Genomic DNA, 18,507 nt, shown 5'->3' on the forward strand with positions numbered 1-18,507 from the left:
TCTTGAATTTCTGTTTATTTTTCACATCTCCTTTGTTATTTATAGTTTCTAATTCTCTGCCAAAATTTATAGTCTTTTATCTCTGCGAAAATAGTTTAAAGTAGTTATCTTAAAGTCTTTCTCTGATAATTCCCATATCTGGAACTTCTGTGTCTGTTTCTATAATGTGTTCTTTTTATCCTGCTACATTATGTTCTTCTTGTCTTGTTTTCTCTTATGCGTGATTTTTGTTGACTATATATCTGATATTTTTCTTGAAAAAATTGTAGAAATAACATGAAACCTCAGATAATAATATCTTCCTTTGGTGAGGATTTTATTTATCCTAGGAAAAGCAACTAGCAGGACAGGATTACCTTAACTCAGTTTTAGGGATTGATATCTACCCAGATGACTAGAAACTGGGGTGCAGTCTGTGAAAGTTTGGGTTTATATCTGATTCACCCTTATTCCTAGGATGCAGTCTTTCTGGGTCCCAATCCAATCTTGAGAGTTTTACCAGGGCTCTCACTCTTGACATACCTTGAACTCCTGACTTTTGTTCCTTTAGCCTTATAAAACTGGCAAAAAGGTTGAACAACCTCTTTGCTAACTTGTCCAGAATTGGCAAATGTCTCTCTGGTAAAAGGAGACCCAAATATGGCTTATTCCTCTGGTTTTTGCCTTCTTTAGACTGTGACCTGCTAATTCCTTACCCTTTGTAAATTCTCTGATGCATTTGATTGGATTTTTAAAAATAGTTTGTTCAACTTTTCTAGTTGTCTGAGAGGGTTGATCTGAATTATCCAGTGTTTCATTACTGAATGCAGAGGTCTGAAAATACTCAAAATGAAATGCTCTGCTATCTCATGCTGCAGAGTGGTTAAGAGCATGGATTCTGCATCTAAACTGCCTAGCACACGTGTGAATTCTGGCTCCACTACTTCCTAACTGTATAACCTTGGACAGGCTACTCAACTTCTCTTGAGTGACCTCATGTGTAAAATGGGAATAATACTTCTTATTCCTTAGAGTTGTTATTGAGGTTAAATGAGTTCATATCCTTAAAGAGCTTAGAAGAAGGCCTGACACACAGTAAACATTTCAGAAGTGATTTGTATCATTATTATCCAGGATGGGATGGAAATCTGTTCCTGTATGAGAACATGAGCAACAGTTATTTACCAAACTATTCAAATTAAATACATCACTAAGATGTCTAAAATTTTTATTTAATTCTCAGAATAACAAAATATGGACCATATATACCCTGAAGTTGTAGACTTGGTTTCTGCTTCAAAAACCCTCTCCTACAAAATGTATTCTCAGCGGTAACAGTTCTGAGGATGTGCATTGTACGTTGGTCTTCAAAACTACTGCTGGAGGCAGTTGGGTACAGGGAGGGTGGTAGAAATCCCAGGCATTGCCCTAATTAAATTAAATTGTTGGATAGATAATATATCCAGATTGAATCTGCTCTAGATATTCTATAATGCTTTCAGGGATACTTTTTTCAATTTTGAACATGCACACAAGAAATTAAAGAAGACCTAAATAGAGATATATATCATGTTTATGGATTAGAAGACTCAGTATTGTTAAGACCATAATCCTTCCCAAATCGATCTATGGATTCAGTCCATTTTGTATTAAAATCTTATCAGGCTTGTTTCTAGAAATTCACAAGCTCATTCTAAAACTGATATAAAAATTCAAAGGACCTAGAATAGCCAAATCAAGTTTGAGAAGGAAGAGCAAAGTTGGATGTCACCCAAATGTATCCTATTTTAAGACATTTTTAAAGCTACAGTAATTTAAGTAGTACAGTATTGGCATAAATATTGAAATGTAGGTCAATGGAAGACAATTGAGAATCCTGAAAACAAATTCACCAAACGAATACTTGATTTTTAACAAGAGTTCCAAAGCAATTCAGTGTGAAAGGAGAGTATTTTCTATGGTGCTGGAGCAACAGGTATTAATATGGAGAAAAAAAGGACCCAGACCCTTCCTTCATACCAAATACACACAGAGCTCATAGATCTAAATGTAAGAGGTACAGTTATAAAACTTTGAGCTTTGTGACCTTGGATTAGACAAAGATTTATTCAAAAACATGATCCATAAAAGAAAAAAATTGATAAATTGGGCTTCTTAAAGCAGTTGCTCTTCAAAAGATATCGTTAAGAAAATGGAAAGCCAAAGACTGGGCGAAATCATTTGCAAGTCACATACTGTTAAAGTTCTGTATCCAGAACTTATAAAGAACTCTTACAACTCAATAATAAGAGGACAAAAAACTTATTTAAAACATGAGTAAAGAAAAAAAACCCATGGGTATAGGATTCAGTAGTCACTTCACCGAAGAAGATATATGGATAGCTAATGAACACATCAGAAGGTAGCATAATGGATCATTGGGGAAATACAAATTAAAAGCACAATGTGAGGGGCGCCTGGGTGGCTTAGTCAGTTAAGCGTCCGACTTTCGCTTAGGTCATGATCTCGCGGTTCGTGGGTTCGGGCCCCACGTCGGGCTCTGTGCTGACTGCCAGCTCAGAGCCTGGAGCCTGTTTCAGTCTGTGACTCCCTCTCTCTCTGACCCTCCCCTGCTCATGCTGTCTTTCTCTCTCTCTCCCCTAGAAATAAATAAAAATATTTGAAAAAAAAATAAAAAAAAATAAAAAATAAAAAAAGATTTTTTAAAATATTTAAAAAATTATACAACCTTCATGGCCCAAAACCCAGTGATGGCAGTGTAAGAAAGTAAGTTTCACTATGAGAAGTACGCTCACCACTATTATCATTTATTCAATTCAATTACTACAGGGTATTCCCAGCTGTCAGGCAGTAAAACATGCAAAAATACCACAAACCCTTATCTCACAGGAGTACTAAGTGAAGATAGAGCAATTAAAGATGTCTACGTAAACCCCATACAACATACATAGGAGAAAAAAAACTAGATATTGTTCATAACTCTACAGATATACGAAAGAAGAAAAACAGGCTAAATAAGAAAATTATATGAATAAAACGCTAGGAGAAAAAAATACTAAACTTCATTAATTTTTTTTTTTAATTTTTAACGTTTATTTTTGAGAGAGAGAGAGAGAGAGAGACAGAGTGTGAGTGGGGGAGGGGGGGGAGAGAGAGAGAGACTGAATCTGAAGCAGGCTCCAGGCTCTGAGCTGTCAGCACAGAGTCTGACGCAGCGCTCAAACTCATGAACCATGAGATCATGACCTGAGCTGAAGTCGGAGGCTTAACCAACTGAGCCACCCAGGCGCCCCTAAACTTCATTAATTCTTAATTGTCTTTTAGTAAAGGGACTAGAACTGTTGTTTCCTTTTCCATTATTCTGTGTTTTCAATAATGAACATTTTATAATTTAAATATGTTAACTTCAAAATCCAAGAGAAAAGCATACCTGTATTTCTGTTACTGCTGCAGTAGGGACATCAAAGCAAACCCCCTAGAAATCAAAACAAATCCAAGTTAATCCAGCCTTTCACCACAATTGTAAGTGTACATTAAGTGATGCTCCAAAAGACCACGTATTATATTAAAAAACAAAAACAAAAAACTCTCTAGGTATTAATTTTAGATGGTACTTTTTGCCAATGCCAATACATATCATACTTCCCCAAAACACAACAGCAAACACCCAAGGATATTTTTAAAAGGGACTCAAAATGATTGAACACTGGCTACAAATCATTCTTAGCTAACACACTGTGCTAATTTCTCAAGAAGCTATTAGCTACATTTTAGAGCTGAGAAAACAGAGGTTTGGAGAGGCTAAGTCAAAGGCCCCAGCTGGGAAACAGAGCAAGTTTTAAAAATCTGTTCAATATGGCCCCAAAAATCAATGGTCTACATTAAAATACACTGCTTTCCATAAGAAAGAGTGCCTGCTATTCAGGATGACCTAACTAAAAGTAGAAAAATACATGATTTTCCATTGTTAATTTTCTAGGTTTTCACAATTCACCTTGCTATAAAAAGGTTTTTATAGAATTTCAGGGGCACCTGGGTGGCTCAGTTGGTTAAGTGCCTGACTCTTGATTTCGGCTGAGGTCATGATCTCACAAGTTCCTGAGTTCTGGCCCTGTGATGACAGCGTGATGCCTACTTAGGGTTCTCTCTCTTTCCCCCTCTCCCTGCCCCTCCCCTGTGCACATTTATGCTCTCACAAAATAAACATTTCTTTTTAAACAAAAAATATGGACTCTGGATGCCTCAGTTGGTTGAGCATCTGACTCTTGACTCCAGCTCAGGTCATGATCTCATGGTTCATGAGACTGATCCCACATTGGGCTCTGCACTGACAGTGTGGAGCCTACTTGAGATTCTCTCCCCTCCCCCATCCCGCCCTCTGCTCTGTCTCTAAAAATAAGTAAACTTATTAAAAAAACACTTTATAGGACAATAGCAGTACCATCACCTCCAATTAAGGAGACAGTGGTTCTTGGTTTCCATACGCGTAGCTGGAATCGGCCCTTCAACTGACACAGGCACTCCTCTCCCCTGGCTATCTTTACCTGCAACATTTTGTGAGGAACACCCCACTTCCACCCAACAATTCACCCAACTATAATCACACAGGTGGCATCAGGTACTGACGGATTTTGCCACTTGTGGGCATCTTCATTCACAAAATTATTACATATTTAACACCAGGCACTCACTGAAGTATAAACAGCACTAGAAAATTGTTTTTGCCCTTGAGTACATCATAGTGTTCTCGAGGCTCTCAGTCAATAAGCAAGCACAATAAGCAAGATAAAATGTGCCTGAATAAAGGCACGCCCAAGGAACTCTGAAGTATGGAAAAGCGGCCCCCAACTCTACTGTATGGCCAGGGAACGCTTCACAGGGAGACTTAAGGCCAAGCCAAGTCATAGAGAATAACGTGGAGGGGAAAAAAATACTATAAGCACTATGCTGAGCACATTTAGGATGCCAGCAAGCAAGGTGGACTTGGCACTGCTGGAGCGGAGGCACAGCAGTGAGGACGCAGTAAGGGGAGCGGGAGCCTGCTCGTGGAGACTCACCTGCCATGGGAGAGCGGACACTGTAACCCATACTGTATGTGCAGTTCCTTAAGGACGTAAACACAGACATGCAGTGATGTGACGGTAAGCCACATTTGGTTCTCTAGGCAAGTGGTTTATGAAGTACAGTTTATGCCTCCCTGGAAACCTGAGACCTTTTGGGGAGGTTCCACAAAGTCAAAACGACTTTCCTAATACTAAAATGTCACGTGTCCTCTCCATTCTCCTCCTCACATAAGCACATAGCAGAGTTTCCCGGACACATTACCCATGATGCTATCACTGCTCTGATGGCAAATGGAACGGTATTCTTTGGTTTTAGAATTCCAGTTTTCATTTCTAACACAGTAAACACTAATAGATATAACCCTCATGAACAAAAGCTTTTTGGTACTCTCACCAATCATTAAAAATGTAAAAATGTATTCTTCGGTTTTAGAATTCCAGTTTTCATTTCTAACACAGTAAACACTAATAGACATAACCCTCATGAACAAAAGCTTTTTGGTACTCTCACCATTCATTAAAAATGTAAAGGGGTCATGAGACCAAACGGTTTGAGAACTGCTGTGGTCTATACCAGTAACTGAGGAACAGGACTCAGAAGAAAGAATATCAGGTTTGGAAGGCAAGATTTAAAGTTTTAGGTTTGGGGCACCTGGGTGGCTCAGTTTGTTAAGCATCCGACTTCAGCTCAGGATGAAGTTCACGGATGATCTCGTGGTGAGTTTGAGCCCCGTGTCAGGCTCTGTGCTGACAGCTCAGAGCCTGGAGCATCCTTTTGATTCTGTCTCCCCTTCTCTCTGCCTCTCCCATGCTCGTGCTCTGTCTCTCTTTGTCTCTCAATAATAAATACAAATGTTAAAAAATAAAAAATTTTAGGTCTGAATTAAAGACTGTGAATTGAATAATTGTACACTACTTAATAACTCCATGGGTAGAAATGTCAGGGGAGCAGCTGGGACTTCATGGCCGTCATGGCATGCAGACAGTTCAGGCTAGAGATACAGATGGGGTAGCTGTCCATGACTAAGTGGCAACTGAGGGTCATGGATGACATCGCCCAGAAAAGACTATATATAGAGAGCAAAAGATGCACCATCCCCACACAATAGGGAGGAGCCTACACTTGGTGTTTTATCGTCCACATTAAGCTACTGAACCAAAGGACGGTCACAACATTCCTTACCTGCTTTCCTTTGAGAAAAACCATTCCCTTCACTTTGGAATCAATTTCCTCACCCAGCTGCTCTTTAAGTTCTTTCCAAGCATAACTAATGTTTGGCATTTCAATTGAGCATCGTAAGATCATGGTCACAAAGCCCTTAGAGAAGAAAGAGGAACAAACTTAATCTCAAAATCAAACCTGATTGATAAAAAAAATTGCCCTTATATTTCTAAACTGTATCTGGAAAAGTTCCTCCTAAAAGCATACACCACTCTCCCAATATAAACACATAAATTAGTATAAAACTGGGAACTCTGAACAAGACTTTTGGTTTGCCTCAATGTCAGCACCCCAGTTGGGACATTCTAGCTTTGTAAAATGTTACCATTGGGGGAAACTGGGTAAAGTATAAAAGGGACTCTCTCTGTTATCTCTTCTAACTACATGTAAACCTACAAGCGTCTTAAAAATTTCAATTTAAAAAAAGGAAAAATGCATATACCTTAAGTTTCTAGGTATATTGGCCAAATGGATCATACCCATTTATGTGTTCATATGGTTGGGGTTTTCTTTGAAGGATTAAAAAAACTGACATACAGTTCACATACAATAATGTTCACCATTTTAAAGTATACAATTCAGGAGATTTCAGTATATTTACAAGGTTTCAACCATCACCACTAACTAAAATTCCAGAATGTTTTATTACCCGAAAAAGAAACCACATGCCCATTAGCAGTCAATGTCATTCCCCCCCAACTGAGACACTGGAAATGAATAATCTACTTTCTTTCGCTAAAGGATTTGTTTATATATATATATATACACACACCTTCATACAAAACTTAAAACAATTGGGAAGTCTAACTGAACCCTTTTAAATCCTGTTCAGACTCAAAATTACCAAAGTGTCAGAGTTTGACAGGAAGCCTTACCGCATCTGAGTTCATCAAAGAGCGCTGGTCTACTGATGTGGCCCCTGAAATATGCGCCAGTGCTGCTGCCAGTGCTTCCACGGCTCCCTTCTCCTCTATCAGTTTCTCAGCTGACTGCTTGAAGTGACCAATGGCAGTGGGAGGCACAGAATCCAAAAGCCTATGGTGTGATTGAGTATATTTGTTAGGAGAGGACATGGTGGACAGATTTCATTTTCAAGGCAACGGCATCTCAAGATAAATCAGTAACTTTCAAACCAAATCTTTCATATTATCTAACACACATCATTTTGATGCAATGTACATTGCATGATCACATTTCTGTAGAAATAAATCCATTCCTTGGGGCACCTGGGTGGCTCAGTCGGTTAAGCTCCAACTCTTGATTTCAGCTCAGATCATAATCTCACTGTCTGTAAGATCAAGCCCCACATTGGGCTCTGCACTGACATCATGAAGCCTGCTTGGGATTCTCTCTCTCCTTGCCCCTCCCCTGCTCGTACTACCTCTCTCTCAAAATAAATAAGTTAAAAGAAAAAAGAATAAATCCATCCTTTTGACTGCATCTAATTTGATTTTACTATCAAATTTTTTAAAAAGTTTCATCCCAGGGCACCTAGGTGGCTCAGTTGGTTAAGCATCCGAGTCTTGATTCCTGCTTAGATCATGATTCCAGGGTCGTGGGAACCTGCTCCACTCAGTGCGGAGCCTGCTTAAGATTCTCTCCCCCTCTCTCTGCCCCTCTCCCCTGATCATATGCTCTCTCTCTCTAAAATTAAACAAACAAGTAAATAAAGTTTTATCCCAAAGAAATAACAGAACAAGTACCAAGATGTTCACCACAGTGTTATTTATGATATAGAAAAGAGTATACTGACTTTGGCTTTGGTCTTGGGCTCATGTTTGTGAGTTTACCCCGCATCTGGCTCTGTGCTGACAGCTCAGAGCCTAGAGACTGCTTTGATTCTGTGTCTCCCTCTCTCTCTGCCTCTCTCTTGCTTATGCATGTTCTCTCTCAAAAATAAACATTAAAATAATTTTTTAAAGGGTATAAAACTTGTAAGACAATAGACTAGTTAAATAAACCCTGAAACAGATACAATGGAACTCCATGCTGCCACTGAAAGTGATGTGAATAAATCCTGAACATTCCTTTTCTAAGTTTATTTATTTTGAGAGAAAACACAAATGGGTGAGGGGCAGAGAGAGAGAGGGAGAGAAAATCCCAAGCAGACTCCTGTCAGTGCAAAGCTCAATGTGAGGCTCAAATACACGAACCGTGAGATCATGGCCTGAGTCAAAGTCTGATGCTTAACTGACTAAGCCACTTAGGTGCCCCTCAGACTGAGTGGTTCTTTTTTGTTGTTGTTGTTAAAAGGAAAAACCCTTTTTAAAAATATTTGTCTATTTATTTTTGAAGGAGAGCGAGAGAGAGAGAGACAGCGTGATTGGGGCGGGGGGGCTTGGACAAGGGAGACACAGAATCTGAACCAGGCTCCAGGCTCTGAGCTGGCAGCAGAGCCTGACGCGGGGCTCTAATGACCTAAGTCGAAGTCAGACACCCAACCGAGTCACCCGGGTGCCCCCAGATTCAGTGATTCTCTTAAGCAGAGAATGTAGGCCACCATTTGGAAACATCTGGAAAATAGTCAGGACCTTCTGGTTTTCACAATGCCAACCCCACTCCACCCCCAGAATACACTGCACAGACAGAGATGCTCAACAACTAACTATCCTTCAATTTGTAGGGTAATCCTACAAATAATTCTCTTGCACCCAATGCCAGTAGCACTTCCAGTGACAAACACTGTTGGTTAATCTAATCCTCATCATCTAGTGATAACTTAAATAATCAGGGGTGGCTGGGTGGCTCAGTCGGTTAAGCGTTCAACTTCAAATCAGGTCATGATCTCAGAGCTTGTGAGTTCGAGCCCCATGTCAGGCTCTGTGCTGACAGCTAGCTCAGAGCCTGGAGCCCACTTTGGATTCTGTGTCTCCCTCTTTCTCTGTCCCTCCCTGGCTCATGCTCTTCGTCTCTCTCTCTCCTTTAAAAATAAACAAACATAAAAAAAATAATAAACTCATTCCCACCAGTTGAGGAACTTGATTGATGATGATATGGAGTATAATCTGTGGTCCAATCTAATCAATCTCCACATGGGAAGCGCCCACACCATTTCTAAGATATGGTTCCTCAAATTGCCCAAAACAAACCAAATTATTCATAATGGTTTCCTCTAGTGAACAGGATTGGTTAGGGATTGAGTACCAATTAGGACTTTCGTTTGGTAAAATTTTACTTAAGAACAGTCTATTTTTATAACAAATAGGTTATAAATTGTTAAAAATAATAAATAAAATTCGAAAGCCAAATCTCATTTCTGCACAAAGCCAGGCAGTAAATGAACAAGCACTACAAGAGACCACAGCAGTGGCAGGAAACAGACCTGATGGCATCTTTGCTGGAAGCTTTTATTATCTCCGTTGCAGAAGGAACACCTATTCGTTTAAATTTAATTCCCTACAAGAAAATGAACCATAGTTTAATATACAATATGGCCATCAAATATTTTCACTGAGATTAAACTCTCTATAATTTTTTATGTTACCAAACACACTTATGACACATTTAAAAGATAAACTATTTTAGAATGGTTTTAGGTTTACAGAAAAGTTGCAAAAATAGGACCCAGAGCTCCTGTACACTATGTACTGAATTTCCCTATTATTAGCATTATGGTACATTTGTCACAGCTAAGAAACCAACACTGCCCCATTACAATTAACTGAATTCGAGTTAATTTGAATTTCACTAGTTTTTTCCAAATACCCTTCTTCTGTTCCAGTGACACAGTACATTCAGCGGTCAAATGTTCTTAGTCTCCTCTGATCTCTGACAGTTTCTGCCTTTCCTGGTTTTTCATGACCTTGATAGTTTTAAGGAGTGCCGGTCAAGTATCTTATAGAATTTTGTCCCTCGCTGTGAAGGTGCCTCGGGTTCTTTGCATGCTTGAGACTGAGATTACAGGTTTTGAGGAAGAAAACCAGAGGTGAATGCTGTCTCATTATATCATTCTCAAGGCATATGCTGATCATTGATGTTAAGGACAATCGCCCTGGCCGGAGAGTGCACCTCTCCTTCTCCATAGGCACATAAGTACAGTCTGCTCAAGGATATGGGGAGAGATTTATCTGTCAGGAAAATCAGTCTCCTCTCTCCATTTTAAAGGTATCCTTTTGGTTTTTAAGCAATTCCTATGACCCCCTAACCTATGCTTAAATATTTGGGGTGTGTTCATGTTATCACTGGCTGAAAACATAAAAATAGCCCATGTAATTGTAAATACAAAAACAAAACCACTGCTTTCAAATGCAAACTTATTTCAAAATGGGGTTTATGTTGTAGGACAATGTATAAAACAACATGTATCTAACAAGCTTTCAGTTAAGGCCACATGCTAGAAATAAAAACTTAAAATTAATAAAAATTGAATTTAAAAAAAAAAAAGACTTTAGAATTCAACATTTGCTGAATGAAAAATAAGAACACTATTTTACCGCTTTTTGCTCCACTTGTGCTAACTGATATTCCTCCTTGTGCTGATAAAAGCAGATGCAAATCCCCGTCCTTCCAGCTCTACCCGTCCTCCCAGAGCGATGAATGTAGGATTCCACATCCTATTGAGGAAAGCACATGAATAACACTGAACAAAAAGAGATAAAGACCTGAGTGGTCTATGCAGAGGCAAGTGTGGTGGTCTTACTCTCTACCCGGAGTGTGAGGTTCTTCAGCACTTCAATTTAAACTAAAGGACTGTGACCATTTTTTTAAAAATCTCTTGAATAGTGGACCCTATCCTATAGACAAATCTGAAAAAAGCATCACCTAAATAGTATTGTGCTACAGAACCATATAAGTAATTTCAATCTTCAATTTTCTAGTAACCCACTAAAAAGCTATAAAAAAAGTTAAATTAATGATATATCTTCTTTAACTCAATATATCTAAAAGTTGTATCATTTCAATATGCTATCCAGATAAAAGGACAGATCACTGAGATATTTTACATTCTTTTTTCATGTCTCTAAAATCCAGTATACATAATACAAAGTTTAAAATATAAAAAAAATCCAATGTGTAGATTACATTTAGAATATACATGTCAATTCAGACTGTTTCCAGTACTCAACAGCTACACATGGCTGTGGCCATCATATTGGACAGCACAGTTCTACAGGCTCCCTTAAACAACATGTATGTCACACACTAATCAGACTTCCTTTCTAAGAACTGTTGACTTCACAGTAATCAGGTTATTTTTTCTATCATTGTAAACAACCTTTAATCCTGAGGAATTTGCCAATTTGGTAAGGTCCTCACATTTGAAGTGATGGGAGCAGAGCATACTCCTTCAGACCTACTTTTACTTACATGAAGCACTGTCCATACCACCTAACCTGATGCTTCGGCGGCCCTAAGAGGTTCCCATCACTCACAAACCCAAGCAGTTTTAACCACGGAGGCTATTAATCACAGGCCCTTTTCCCCTTCTCTATCCTCTAGTTCATGATTTTATGTTACCCTCACCCCACCTAAGTCCCACCCATCTTCAAAGTCCAGTTCACAACTGCACTACCTGCACCAGCCTACCAAAATCTCCTTCAATAAGAAACAATCTTTCTCTGGCCACTGACCACATTTCTACTCAACTGTCGATTCTGAAGGAAGGACCTCAGAAGAGGCTTATTTTTAAAATCACCACAGCTTCCTAGCACTCAAGAGATAGCTATTACTAACCACATGAAACTAAACCATACAACTTCCAGTCTGTTTTAGTATTCCCCCCCAGAAAAAACAAAAACAACAACAAACAGAAACAAAACAAAACTGTAGTATAGAACACTTACCTTTGGTGGAGAACTCTGTACAACCAGATCAACTTCAGGGATGTCTAACCCACGAGCAGCAACATTGGTCGCAACCAAAACTCCAAAATCACCATTTCTAAAACCTTTCAGAGTGATTTCTCTCTGCTTCTGAGGAATATCTCCATGTAATGACTGGGCATCCTGCCAAAGAAATAAGCTGGCTTAAGAATACCAGATCTAACAATCCAGGTACTTTTAATACCACAAATTAGGCCTGTAAGGACATTGGGATTTTGGTGATAGTTCCACTGAAAATAATGCAAAGGGAGAAATATATGCCTTACACGGACAAGCCTCAAACTTTTTTCCACTCCTTAGTCATTAGATCAACTGCGTCCATCTATACTTACTGGGTAAAAAACACCAGACAAGACTGATCAAGCCTACTTTGTCAGTGTAACCTCGGGTTTGAGGCACTGTTTCCTCGCCTGTGAGGGGACTGACAGATCAGGTGAGCTCTAAAATGTAAACGGGGTCTATCAGTTGAAAGATGCTTTCTCCCTAAAGGAAAGGGGGAAGAACCAACCTGCTTTATAGAAACATTCTGTGACAACTCCTGGGCTTCTTTCTTGGTTTCGCAGAAGATGATAGTGCGCCCGTGAAAACCACTATATACTCGGATCACATCCCCTATAACTGCTGCCCTCTGAGTCCAGTGGCACTTGATAGCCAGGTGCTTATCGGAGGGGGAAAAAGATACATTTAGTAAAGCCCGCCCAGAACCTGAAATAACCTGTTCAACACTAGTGGTGCTAGAAGCGATTGTTTAATACAGACTAGAGCAGACTTCTGCCACCGCTGTGTAGAGAAAAAAACCCAAACTCATCAACACGAGAGCCCTTTCTCCAAAGAGCATCTGGTTCCTGTTTTCTGCACAAACAAGGAAAACGAAAAAGAAATGCCATTCCCTCAATTCTTACAGGAAATCAAGTAACTGACAAATTTTTTGGTACGTTTTTGTTCCTTTTATCCAATTAAAACTGTGACTAGCCAGTTAGCATGCAGGTCTATTCTTTGGGTGAAAGGAATTCTAGGTGCTGGGCCCTAAAACGAAAACAGCTTCAAAACAAAGTACTAGAGGGGCGCCTGGGTGGCTCAGTCGGTTAAGCATCCGACTTCAGCTCAGGTCATGATCTCATGGTTCGTAGGTTTAAGCCCCGCGTCGGGCTCTGTGCTGACAGCTAGCTCAGAGCCTGGAGCCAGTTTCAGATTCTGTATCTCCCTCTCTCTCTGACCCTCCTCTGTTCATGCTGTCTCTCTCTCTCTCTCAGAAATAGATACATTAATAATAAAAAAAAAAAAAAACCCCAAAGTACTAGATTTCTCTGCTAGTTTAAATTCTAGGTGTTGGGACACATGGCTGGCTCAGTCGGTAGAGCATGGAACTCACAATCTTGGAGTTGTGAGTTCGAGCCCCATGTTTTGGGTAGAGACAACTTAAAAACAAAATCTTAAAAGAAAAAAATCAATTCTAGTATAATTTCTATTTACAAAATTCAGACAGATACAAATTCCAAAAGATTTTGAAATCTGACTACCAGATAATGAAATTTAGAAAACACAGATAATCACATACAACTCACAGAGAAATAGATCTTTAATTGGCTCTTCACATGGATTTAGTATTTATCTGGAAAAACAGTCTGTATTTACCAGTCTTAGTATTTTATCGGACAGAAAAAAAAAATGACATGCAAAATTCTAACTGAATGAATCATTTACCTCCACAGTTATTGCCGTTTTCTGAGTCTTTTTACCAATCAGATCCACCTGTTCATATGTAGATTTCATGTATTTCTTAGCAACATTATATACCCAATGAGGGCAAGTTGCAGAAAAAAGCAATGTCTGGGGATTGTCTTCCGAATCTTTGGGGGGAAAAAGTCAGTATGAATAACCCAAATAAGCCTATACAGTACTCTACCTCACCCAGTTCTTCCACAGTCAATCAACACGCAACAGCAACCACTTGAGGCCAAGCCAGGCACTGATGACACAGAAATGAGAGAGACAGAGATTCCTAATGGGCAAAGAAATACTGCCTAAGTAACTTATGTAAAGGAGACTTGAAACACCAAACGTACTTTAAAATTACTTCGCTTTCCAACCACTGGCCTTTATGCACCATGAAGGAAATCTATCCATTATAACGAGACCTATCACCTGGAAAACACCTGTTCATGAAGCCCAGTAACTATCTAGTTTAGATCACTAAGTAAATAACCTACAATAAACACCAGAACAGATTCTATACTTGTCTATACTCTCTAGCGTTTCCTGAGTATTCTGAGTTTAGAATTCTGGTCTATTCATTCTTTGAGATCAGGTACTAAAAACTTTCCCCAGCCTCTCCCTCCCCCGCTTTTTAGTTTGCTCTTTGAATAACACTGCTTTTTCATATAGTATTTCAAATAGCGGTGTAAGTAAATAGAGCCCTTTTGGAGAGCAACCTGACAATGTACATTGAGAAACATGAACTATTTATACCTTTGAACTCAGTAACTTCATTTCTGGACATCTACCCTAAAAAATAAATTCCAAATACTGAAATGTGAAGGAAGCTATCTACATAATAATGTCTATAAGCGGAATTATTTATATTATCTAAAAATCAAAATACATAGATGGAATTAAATCATGGCAAAACTTCTTCATGGAGTGTTATGCCAAATTTTTTATATGCGTGGTAAGATTAAAATTAACACACACACACACACACGCAACAATAGTACAAAGTCAGAAAGAAATAGACCAAAAGCAAAGCACACCAAGCTGGCAGAATATCAAATCTTTTCTTTTACTTTCCCCATTATAGTTATGTGATAAATCATGGTTGTTTTTTATATTTAAGTTTCCTAAATGAAATAAATCATCCCCCAATTTAAGGCTTCATTTAACTCTTAGAAGACCACCTAATCACCACTCTTTCTCTAATCTTTTTATCACTTCCTTGAATTTGGAGCTTACCTTTCTTGTATGCCACACTTAAAATCTCTTCCACTTGATCAGCAAACCCCATATCTAACATCTGGTCAACTTCATCCAGGACAACATGTTTAAGTTTGGTGAGATCTAGCTTGCCATTCTGCAGGTGGTCTTTGATACGACCTGGGGTCCCAACCAGGATATCAATCCCATTCCGCATGCGTTCAACTATAAAGAACATCAATAAGATATACTAGGTTTTAAGTCCTTTTATTAGTCTAAGGTACCAATTAAATATATTTTTTTCTTTTTCTTTTTTTTTTTTTAAAGATTTTTTTAATGTTTTATTTATTTCTAGGAGAGAGAGAGAGAGACAGTGTGAGCAGGGGAGGGTCAGAGAGACAGAGGGAGACACAGACTGAAACAGGCTCCAGGCTCTGAGCTGGCAGTCAGCACAGAGCCCGACGCGGGGCTCGAACCCACGAACCGCGAGATCATGACCCAAGTGAAAGTTGAACGCTTAACCGACTAAGCCACCCAGGCGCCCCTAAATACATTTTTAATCTAAAATATTTATTAACTACAAGTATAAGGTAATATGCTAAGAAGCTTCTGCACAGCCAAGGAAACAACCCAGAAAATTAATAGGCAACCAACGGAATGGGAAAAGATAGTTGCAAATGACATATCAGATAAAGGATTAATATCCAGAATCTATAAGGAACTCACCAAACTACACGCCCGAAAAACAAACAACCCAGTGAAGAAATGGGCAGAAGACATGAACAGACACTTCTCCAAAGAGGACATCCAGATGGCCAACAGACACATGAAACGATGCTCAGCATCGCTCCTCATCAGGGAAATACAAATCAAAACCACACTGAGATACCACCTCACGCCAGTCAGAGTGGCTAAAATGAGCAAATCAGAGAACTCTAGATGCTGGCGAGGATGTGGAGAAACGGGCACCCTCCTACACTGTTGGTGGGAATGTAAACTGGTACAGCCCCTCTGGAAAACAGTGTGGAGGTTCCTCAGGAAACTAACAATAGAACTCCCTTATGACCCAGCAATAGCACTGCTAGGAATTTACCCAAGGGATACAGAAATGCTGAGGCATAGGAGCACATGTACCCCAATGTTCATAGCAGCACTCTCCACAATAGCTAAAACATGGAAAGAGCCTAAGTGTCCATCAACAGATGAATGGATCAAGAAGATGTGGTTTATCTATACCATGGAATACTACATGGCAATGAGAAACAATGAAATCTGGCCATGTGTAGCAACATGGATGGACCTTGAGGGTGTTATGCTGAGCGAAATAAGTCAGGCAGAGAAGGACAAATATCATATGTTTGCACGTATAGGAGGATTAGGAGGAACTTGACGGAGGAACAAGGGGGAGAAGAAGGGCGGAAATGGTGGGGGAAAGGGAGAGAGGCAAACCATGAGAGACTCTTGAATGCTGACAAAAACTGATGGATGTGGGGGGGAGGGGGGGATGGGCATGGAGGAGGGCACTTTGGAGATGAGCACTGAGTGTTATGTAGAAACTAATTTGACAATAAACTATTTGTAAAAAAAAAAAAAAAAAGGTAATATGCTAAGAATCAAAGATAAAGATACTCAAGGCACTCCTTAACCTGGTGGGAAGAACAGGTAAGAAGTGACAATCCAGAAAAATGCACCAGTGGGAGATGGAACCACCAGAAAAGAAAGGACTTCCTTGGTAGTAGAAAAGTGTCAAAAGGTTTCACAGACAAACTGAGAATGAGAATCTTTTTTTTTTTTTAAAGTTTATTTATATTTGAGGGAGATAAAAGGAGAAAGAGAGGGAGAGAAGGGAAAAGAGAGAGTGAGCACAAATGGGGGAGGAGTAGAGAATATCTCAAGCAGGCTCCACACTCTCAGAGCAGAACCCGACACGAGGCTCAATCCCACAAACCATGAAATCATGATCTGAGCCAAAATCAAGTGACTGAGCCACCCAGGCACCCCAAGAATGAGAATCTTAAAGAAATAAGAGCAATCCCTATCAAAATAACACCTGCATTCTTCACAGAGCTAGAACAAACAATCCTAAAATTTGTATGAAACCAGAAAGACCCCAAATAGCCAAAGCAATCCTGAAAAAGAAAACCAAGGTGGGAGGCAGCACAATCCCAGACTTCAAGCTGTATTACAAAGCTATAATCATCAGTATGGTACTGGCACAAAAACAGACACTCAAGACTAATAGAACAGAAGAGAGAACCCAGAAATGGACCCACAAACGTATGGCCTACTAATCTTTGACAAAGCAGGGAAAGAATATCCAATGGAATAGACAGTCTCTTCAGCAAACGGTGCTGGGAAAACTGGACAGCAACAAGCAAAAAAATGATCTGGACCACTTTCTTACACCATATACAAAAATAAACTCAAAATGGATGAAAGACCTAAATGTAAGGCAGGAAGCCATCCAAATCCTAGAGGAGAAAGCAGGCAAAAATCTCTTTGACCTCGGCTGCACCAACTTCTTACTCAACACGTCTCTGGAGGCAAGGGAAACAAAGGCAAAAATGAACTATTGGGACCTCATCAAAATAAAAAGCTTCTGCACAGCAAAGAAAACAATTAGCAAAACTAAAAGGCAACCGATGGAATGGGAGAAGATATTCACAAACAGCATTAGATAAAGGGTTAGTTAAAATCTATAAAGAACTTATCACACTCAACACCCAAAAACCAAATAATCCAGTGAAGAAATGGGCAAAAGACATGAATAGACATTTCTCCAAAGACATCCAGATGAACAAGAAACACAAAAAAATGGTCAACATTACTCATCATCAGGGAAATACAAATCAAAACCACAACGAGATACCACCTCACTCCTGTCAGAATGGCTGACATTAACAACTCAGGCAACAACAGATGTTGGAGAGGATGCAGAGAAAGAGGATCTCTCTTGCACTGCTGGTGGGAATGCAAACTGGTGCAGCCACTCTGGAAAACAGTATGGAGGTTCCTCAAAAAACTAAAAACAGAACTACCCTATGACCCAGCAGCTGCACTACTAGTATTTATCCAAGGAACACAGGTGTGCTGTTTCAAAGGGGCACATACACCCCAATGGTGCCAATGGTTTATGGCAGCACTATCAACAATAGCCAAAGGATGGAAAGAGCCCAAATGTTCATCGATGGATGAATAGATAAAGAAGATGTGGTATACATATATATATACAATGGAATATTACTGGGCAACTGAAAAGAATGAAATCTTGCCATTTGCAAACTATGTGGATGGAACTGGCGGGTATTATGCTAAGCGAAATTAGCCAGAGAAAGACAAATATCATGTGACTTCACTGATATTAAGAATTCAAGATACAAAACAGATGAACTAAGGGAAGGGAAGCAAAACTAATACAAAAACAAGGAGGAGGACAAAACATAAAAGATTCCTAAATACAGAGAACAGAGGGTTGCTGGAGGGGTTGTGGGAGGGGAGGTGGGCTAAATGG

The 18,507-nt window shown here is 39.4% G+C and overlaps 1 protein-coding gene across 1 annotated transcript in view; it reads right to left on the bottom strand.

Annotated features, from left to right (window-relative positions):
- DDX21 (DExD-box helicase 21) overlaps window positions 1–18,507 on the bottom strand; it is a 31,374-nt gene that overhangs the window by 5,241 nt on the left and 7,626 nt on the right. The window contains exons 6-14 of the mRNA XM_039233302.1: window positions 15,036–15,221; window positions 13,791–13,936; window positions 12,595–12,744; window positions 12,048–12,209; window positions 10,698–10,817; window positions 9,587–9,660; window positions 7,140–7,299; window positions 6,226–6,360; window positions 3,410–3,454 (exon numbers count right to left, since the gene is read on the bottom strand). Of these exons, the coding sequence (XP_039089233.1) occupies window positions 3,410–3,454; window positions 6,226–6,360; window positions 7,140–7,299; window positions 9,587–9,660; window positions 10,698–10,817; window positions 12,048–12,209; window positions 12,595–12,744; window positions 13,791–13,936; window positions 15,036–15,221 (1,178 nt within the window). The remainder of the gene's footprint in view (window positions 1–3,409; window positions 3,455–6,225; window positions 6,361–7,139; window positions 7,300–9,586; window positions 9,661–10,697; window positions 10,818–12,047; window positions 12,210–12,594; window positions 12,745–13,790; window positions 13,937–15,035; window positions 15,222–18,507) is intronic.

This window comes from Hyaena hyaena, unplaced genomic scaffold, assembly GCF_003009895.1.
Source record: "Hyaena hyaena isolate Hyena2069 unplaced genomic scaffold, ASM300989v1 scaffold_73, whole genome shotgun sequence".
NCBI classification, from domain to species: domain Eukaryota; kingdom Metazoa; phylum Chordata; class Mammalia; order Carnivora; family Hyaenidae; genus Hyaena; species Hyaena hyaena.